The sequence below is a fragment of the Vigna radiata genome, unplaced genomic scaffold (assembly GCF_000741045.1).
Source record: "Vigna radiata var. radiata cultivar VC1973A unplaced genomic scaffold, Vradiata_ver6 scaffold_234, whole genome shotgun sequence".
In the NCBI taxonomy this organism is placed as follows: Eukaryota; Viridiplantae; Streptophyta; class Magnoliopsida; order Fabales; family Fabaceae; genus Vigna; species Vigna radiata.
In genome coordinates, this window is record NW_014543117.1 from 235,071 (window position 1) to 243,438 (window position 8,368).

At 31.9% G+C, this 8,368-nt stretch overlaps 2 protein-coding genes across 2 annotated transcripts; one reads left to right on the forward strand and one right to left on the reverse strand.

Moving 5' to 3' along the window:
- Positions 1–427: 427 nt before the first annotated feature.
- On the forward strand, positions 428–1,797 carry LOC106753106 (E3 ubiquitin-protein ligase PUB23). Its single transcript, XM_014634898.2, has one exon. The coding sequence runs from the start codon at positions 434–436 to the stop codon at positions 1,673–1,675; it is 1,242 nt and encodes a 413-aa protein (XP_014490384.1). The 5' UTR covers positions 428–433; the 3' UTR covers positions 1,676–1,797.
- A 4,246-nt stretch (positions 1,798–6,043) lies between these two features.
- Positions 6,044–8,368, reverse strand: LOC106753128 (E3 ubiquitin-protein ligase PUB23). Its single transcript, XM_014634922.2, has one exon. The coding sequence runs from the start codon at positions 7,476–7,478 to the stop codon at positions 6,270–6,272; it is 1,209 nt and encodes a 402-aa protein (XP_014490408.1). The 5' UTR covers positions 7,479–8,368; the 3' UTR covers positions 6,044–6,269.

Sequence of the window (8,368 nt, forward strand, 5' to 3'; positions counted from 1 at the left end):
CGTCTAAAATTCGAACACCGTCATAGTGTAGGCTTTCAAACGATTACTGCCAGGTTTGACCACTCAACCCACCATTGAAAATGTTCTGGCATCTAGACTAGTAAAAGCAAGGGAAAATTAAACACATACCAAACCTATATAAATATATGTATACAACTATATATATAAATATATATAATATAACATAACACAGTCATCAAGTTTCACCCGCACAAAAAGTACAGTCATCAAAAAGTGTCTAATGCTGCGTTGGCCAATTTGTCTAGCTAGAGATAATCATTCATTCTGAACTTTATATTCAACAGAGCCGATTTGTCTCACCCAAGAAAACAAACCCTTCGCTTCTTCTACTTCCTTTTCTTTCTACAAGTATCAATATATCAGAGAGAAAGAAACATATATCACATTTTTTATGCTGTGTGTCTGATATACCATGACAGAAATTGAAATTCCTCAGTTTTTTGCTTGTCCCATTTCGCTTCAGATCATGAAGGACCCTGTGACAACCGTTACGGGCATAACCTACGACAGAGAAAGCATAGAATACTGGTTGTTGAAATCCAAACATTGCACGTGTCCAATCACAAAGCAACCATTGCCGCGAAACGCAGAGTTCTTAACCCCAAACCACACGCTTCGGAGGTTAATCCAAGCGTGGTGTTCAGCGAATGAAGCAAACGGTGTCGATCAGATTCCGACACCGAAAGCCCCTCTTAGCAATGCCAACGTTGAGATGCTCGTGAAGGATCTCGAAGTTCCTCCACGCTTTCAAAACGCAATGGAGAAGTTGCATAACCTTGCAGTAGAGAACGAGAGGAACAGAAGATGTATGGCTTCAGCGGGTGTTGCAGAAGCTATGGTGGACGTGATCACAAAGAGTTTCAAGCAGGGAAAAACGACGTCGTGCGTTGAGGAGGCTCTGAGGATTCTTCGTTTGCTTTGGAGCAGTGCCAATGTGGTGGACAGTAACCACATGAAGCGCTTGGTACGTCATAACTTTGACTTTCTGAACTCGTTGACGTGGGTTTTGCAGCTTCAAACTAAGAACAACCTCAAGGTAATAAACGAAGCATTACCTTTATTGAAATTGACAATTGAAGCTAAAGATTCAACCCCTTTAGGAAATCTAGGGCTTGAATTCTTCAGAGTGGTTGTGAACGTGATGAAAAATAGAGAACTCTCTCAGCAAGCTATTAAATCTGCACTGCATGTGCTCATAGAAACGTGTCCTTTGGGGAGAAATAGAACGAAGATAGTTGAAGCAGGTGCGGTGCAGGATCTCGTTGAACTTGCGCTTGAAAAACCAGAAAAGAATCTAACAGAACTGATATTCATCCTTTTGGCGCATCTGTGTTCTTGTGCTGATGGGAGAGACCAGTTTGTGCAGCATGCTGCAGGCATTGCTGTGGTTTCCAAAAGGATCCTTAGGGTTTCTCCAACCACCGATGATCGAGCTCTTCATATATTTTCCTTGATTTCAAAGTTTTCAGCGTCTAATGAAGTCGTGCAAGAGATGCTGAGGGTTGGTGCTGTGTCAAAGCTTTGCATGGTGCTGCAAGCAGATTGTGCTTCCCATTTGAAAGAAAAGGCAAGAGGTGTACTTAGGCTACACTCCAAAACATGGAACAATTCTCCCTGTATTCAAGTATATTTGTTAACCAGATTCCAAAGGTGATTGATAATTGAAGCTCCAAATCCTTTTTTGTTCTCAAAAATATTTCTGGCTGTTTTCATACCCTTTATTCTGCCCTTATAATCTATATACATAGCTTGTATCATGTCAAGTGTACATATTTTGAATGGATCATTTGTGGTAACCCAGTTTAATTGTAGAATGATACATCATTTTCGGAACAAATTTTGAACGGTTATCAAATTCTGGTGACCTTAATGAATGCAACATAAGAATGTTTAACAGTTGTTGGAGATTAGTATGGAAGTGTTGTTATCTGATTAGTATATACTGGGAAACCGTGTTATTATTAGAATTGAAACCTCTTTGTGTAATTTCTTTTGGATTGATCTCATACGGAATGTTGTATATGTAAGTATGGTTTAGTTGGTCCTTTGATGCATGTAAAGTTGAGAGTAAGCTATCTGAATCTGATGTCTTAGGATCTGCGATGCTCTTGTAGCAAACATTAGTTCATTTCTCAACTAAGATATACTAAAAACAATGATACATGACATAATTTAGTCGGAATCATAATGGTTCACACTATCCAATAATTTATGTTATGTGGTTGTGACTTTTCTGTTTAAAGGGGACTATTCATTGATTATGTTAAGGACGGTTTATGGGATGCCGACAACTATGACAGAAAGGGTGGCTAAAGTTAACTAGGTTGGATAAATTGTTTGGAAGATAGAACCAAAATGTCACTCTAATATTCACCAATAATGCCGTGGCATTTTTACATGTGTTTTAATTATTTAACCTCTTATTTTGGAGTGGTTATGGGACCTTCCTAAGTTTCACATCGATAAAAATGAGAAAATAAAACCTTATATGTTTAAACATCACTTTTCACTTTTGTACTTTCTTAAAATCACAACATAAGGAAAATGGAATGATGCATATGTAAATTTTCGATTCTAAAAAACTAACTTTGATCTTATTTAACCTAATTAACTAACATAAATAAAAAATTGATTTATTCTAGATATTTTCGATTCTTTTAAGGTTTCTTTTTTTTTATTCACAACCAATCTAAATATATCCTTGATTGTAATATTGTAATTCATCTAAAAAATAAACATGTCATTCATTATACATATTATATTTACTGATAAAAAAAAGTATCCAGATATTCCTTAATTATTATTATTATTAGAGCATAAATATATTAAGATAAATAAAGAAAAATGTGGTCTACGTTGATTACACAATTTTTTTTTATCTAACTATCTAATCATTTAAATGGATGGTTCCATTTTATAAAATTAAAAAAGTTACATATATGTAAATAGATTAATTGTATGAGCAGAATATTTGAAAGAAGATTGAGTAAAACATCAAATAACTTGAATCAATTTTAATGGCTCTTATTATTCGATTGCAATTCTGAGGCTGGTGTTTCGTAGACAGACTCAAACTTTTGCTGACTTTATTACATAGTCTTATCTCTCGTCTATGCTGCATACTTCATCTGCAGGTAGCAGTTGCATCATATTAAGAACCACTATTTAATTTATTAATTTATTCCTTATATACCAAATATAAATATCCCTTTTCTAAATAAACTTCATTCAATCCAACTTAATTTTGATATCCAACTCAATTATGATATAATTAAGTATTTTTTCAAAAATAACTTCTCAAAGAAAAAATATTATAAAACTAATAAAATTAATTTTTTTTCATAAGATAAAATTGGCTTATGTACAAATTAAAAGTCAAGAAATTAAAGACTGTATATACAAACTAACTAATTCATAATTTATCGTAAAATTATTTTTATTTTTTGTTTTAAAAGGTCGTCTTAGAATAAACTCTAACTTTATTTAAATTAAATTAAAGATTCGATTAGACTAAACCTGAGCCAGATAATTTAAACCTCTAATTTTCACCAGAAATTATGAGTTATAAAGTCAAATTTGCAATAAATGATTATGTCACCTTCATACACACTTAAGTTTTTTCTATAGATAGAGATAGATAAGTTAGGTTTGATCCAAATTTTTTATCTTTAAAAATGAAAAGTTAGATTAAAAAAATAAAGTACTTTGGAATTATTTTTATAAAAAAGTTAAGCATTTTTTATTTCCTTAAATTTGTCAAAATCAACAATAACTATTAACTATATTATCACATAAATAGCAAGTAGTCACTTCATTAATTATTGAAATGATCTCGAATCTCAAAATTTCATTAAATTAAATGAATGTCTTATTTAGTTTATTTTAAGAATTGTGATTTTTTTTTCTATACGCGAAATAATTCTATTGATTAGGTTTCTATCATATAAAAATAATTTATATTTTATAAGATAACACTGTGTATGTATAGTAATATTTTTTGCTTTATAACTATTACAAAATATTTGTTTAAGGTAGTTTGTCCAATAAATGAATTTTTTAAATTACTCAACCTTATTAATTTGATTGTTATTAAAAAATGATAAACTGGTCGACTCATAATCAACTCAAGGTAAGTATTTTTGGGATAAGAAAATAACAAAATTGATTTCTGTATAAGTTAAAATTGTTGACGTTGTTCTAATTTATAGTTTTATTTTTTTCTTTATCTGAATAATTCTTTTAGATCATTTTAGACTTCTAATTTTCTCTGGAAAGTACTACTTAAAGTCAAGTTTGGAATAAATGATTATTTCCCTTTCTTTTCTTTTGTCCCTATAAAATGGAAGAAATTCTACCTTTAAACTTCTTAGTCAATGTTTGGTTGCACCATTCTCTTCATCTTATTTTTCTTTAATGAATTGGTGTTCTTACAAAACCATATTAAGAAATCGTTAAATTCGAGTTTCTTTTTGTTAGAGTCATCCATTATATTTTCCCACTCTTTTCTACCACCCTTGAATTTTTCTATAGATATATAATAAATAGTGTTTGATTCAAATTTTTTATCTTTAAAAATGATAAGTTTGATATAAAAAAAAATATTGTAATTTTGAAAACCCTTTCTAAAAAGTTCAGCATTTTTTCCCTCAAATTTGTCAAAATAAAAAATAACTACGTACTAGATTATCACATAAATCACAAGTAATTACTTCACTAATTATTAAGATTATCCCGAATCTTAAAATTCCATTAAATGAATGCCATATTCGCTTTATTTTAACGTGCTCTTGTTTCTTTTCTTTTTTTTCAACTGCCCATGTTTGCAAAATTGAAATTCTCTGCGTAAAGTTGGTTCATTCATCTCACTTTATATTTAATAATAACAAAATTCATTAATTAATAATATTACAAAAAAATTTAATCAATGTTTATTTAAAATTACATTTTCTATTAATTTTAAAATAACTTTGACTAAATAAATTTCATTTTTTATTTATTTTAACTATAGAAACAAAAGAATAATATTATATTTTAATCTATTAATTCATTTTTTAATATATGACATCCATCAAATTATTCACAAACATTTATAAACTTTTCTTCAAATTTCATCATTTTTTCTTAAAACAAATAACGTAATAATTCTCTCTTCATTTTTACAAATCCATCATTTCACTCTCTTCCAAATCATCTCTCAATCCAAAATTTTATTTAATGTATAATTATTCTTTTCATAAATATCCTTTATTATTATTGTTGTTTAAATATATTTATAAACTAAGATGAACTCAGTCAATCCTTTAACGTAAAAAAAAAAAAAAAAGGAGTTACTTTATATCATGACTTTTTATTTTATTTTAATCTAATCTTAAAGATAAATCACTTGCTATGACTATTAATTTTTAAAAAATGAAATACAAGAATAAATTTATTCCAATAAAAATTTTGAAATAATCAGTCTTCATTTTGATTATTTTAATCCAAAATTTCCAATAAGTAGAAAAATAATTAATTTGTGATAGCTAGATTAATAAAAAAATATATGAAAATAAAGAGTATTTATATCAGAATTACTTTTAGATCTAACTATTTGAAGATATTTACATTTCTATACGTATTTTTCCTTAATTTAATGATTCTATCGAATAAAACATCATTCACTGTTAGATCAGAAGAAAAAAAAGAATGAAAATGAAGAACAAGAATTCGAAAGTCATCCTTGTAATACTTTTATCTAACGGTTCTTTTTTATATCACGGGGCGGCGGTTAGCTTGAATGGGTCAACGTCAAGGCCCAACAATCTATTAATCAAGTTTTGGGCTTTAATAGAATCTTCCTCTGTCTATCATGTTATATTGAAAAATATACTTTCTCATTCATAATTTTTTTATATATTTATTTGATATTATTATTTTTATTCTTTTTTTTTAAATACAAAAATTTATTTCTTTATAATTATTTTACTCTTATACTAATAAATGTAAAAATGTGTCAGCATGTTATTATATATTAGATCAAGTCAACTTCTTTGGTGCAAAGAACATTAATCTCTAACTTTCAATCAAGGAATACACACCCATGTTAAACGAAAAGTTAAAGTTAACTAATACTACTGTTTAGATCAGTACAATGTTTAAAAAAAAAATTATCTAAGGATTTTCTTTTTCTAATAACTCCAAAACCTCTGGCATCAGACACTTTCATCAGATGCATGTAAAAAAAAAATAAAAAGTATGATGAAATTAGATCAAGGAAAAGAAGATAACAAAGGAACAGGAATACATGGAGAATTCTTCCAAACTGAGGAGTGCAATCTGAGTATCTCCTTGGCTCTCTCTTTGGTCTTGAAACTGCAATTCACTTGAAGCACCAAACACAACTTTGACACAGCACCAACCTGCAACATTTCATGGAGCACCCTAGCATTTGCTGAATACCTACAAATGGAGGCCAAAATTCTAACCCCTCTATCGCTTGCCACGAGAGAAACCCTTAGGATTTTCTTGGACACAATGGCCACTCCTGCACCATGGTTCAACAACTCTGCACGCCCTTCTGCACACCCACAAAGTTGATCCAAAGCTATTAAAATAAGTTCACAGGTTCTTCTTTCCGAGGTACAAAGAAGTAGCTCAATCAGGACCGAAACTGCACCACCCTCAACCCCTTTGATCCTGTTTCTGCCCCACGGAAAGAGCTCCACGATCAGCTTCAATGCAGCCTTTGAAGCCTGTTGCGAAATCTGATCACGCAGCACGCGCAAGATTTCCACAAACAGCACTGTTTTGACACTGATCAATTGGATAGGATCAGCCACCTCCAATGCCGATCTAAGCAGCATGGTTGCATAAGCTCTCGATTGGTAGTTTCCAAGCCTCAACACGTGGAACAATGACTCAATAAACTGGCACCCCTCGTTATATAAGAGATCTTTAAGCTGAGCCTCAGAAGGGCTAAGGTGGAATAAGACTTCGATAGCTGCTTCACCGAGAACAGTTGAGTTTTCTTCTGCCTTGTGCTTCATGGTTGAGGCCAAGAATTCAACAACTCCTGCAGACTCTAAGCAGGCCTTGTTCCTTTGACCCTCAAAGGCAATGGATCGAAGTCTTGTGAGGCATTTGAGTTGCTTCTCGGGGAACTTCTTTGCTTCTAGGAGGAGTTTCACAATCTGAGTTCTGTCGATTGGTGACTTTGGAGTTGGAATGCGTTCAACTCCAAATGAGGCATTGAGGGTGCACCAAGATTGGATCAACCTGCGTAGAGTGTGGTTTGGGGTGAGATCATGGTCCAATAGGCACTGCTTGGTAACGGGGCATGTGTTGTTCTTGCATGAAAACAACCACTTCTCTATGTTCTCTCTGTCATAAGTGATTCCTGTGCAAACAGTTACAGGGTCCCTCATGAGTTGGAGGGAAATGGGGCAAAGAAAATGAGCAGGAATTTCAATTTCATCCATGGAAACGGAATCTGCTAAACTAAGAACAAAAAGAAAAGTTGGGTTTTTTATGTTTTGGTTATGTAGCTAGAAATTTGTGAAATGGTGAGAAGAAGTAGTAGCTGCTTCTGGTTGTGGCACATTTAGTTGTGTCATGAAATTTGTGGTAGAGGAAGATGCGAATTTTAATAGGTGTTGTTGTAAACGATAAAGTCAACACACGGAAATTGAGAGTGAATTAATAATAAAGGGTGTTTTCCAATGTTTGGGAAGGAGAAAAGGTGTTATAATATTGGTAGAGACTTCTATTAGCTTCGAAATGTGGGTGATATATAAATGATGAATTGTGGTATTGGATAGTAATTGTTAAGGTGTTGAGGGAGTTAACGTCGGTGTAGCAAATTGCGATGCTAAGGAAATAAAGCCTGATATGGAGGCTTTTGACTTCCACTTATGCAATAAAATAGCATTATTATTTAGGTAGATTAGTTAACATCTCTGAGGATACCTTAATCTTTGCATGGTTGTTGCCGACAACTTCTGATGAGCCTCATGCATTTTCCCATGATTGGATGCTTTCTCACGCTTTTCTCGGTTCCCTCCATTAATGCTTTTCTTCATTGTTTCCTAATAAACCTGTTGGAAACTGGGATTCTGGGAATTGCTTTACCTAAGGGCTATTATTGTTACTTTTCTTGCTTCATCCATCTCCTATAAATTTCTTAAATTCATTGTACAATTAGTTTGATGCATAGTAATAAGTGTGAGTTAGTTCACATCTTGCTTTCAACTATCACTATTTGAAGGATCTTGTAGCTAGAGAAATCCTTATAATTGGGTAAGATATTAACACTACAGGATTTGTCTAAAAAATTGCTGTTTGCAAATGGCAAGACAGTTATTGTTCATAC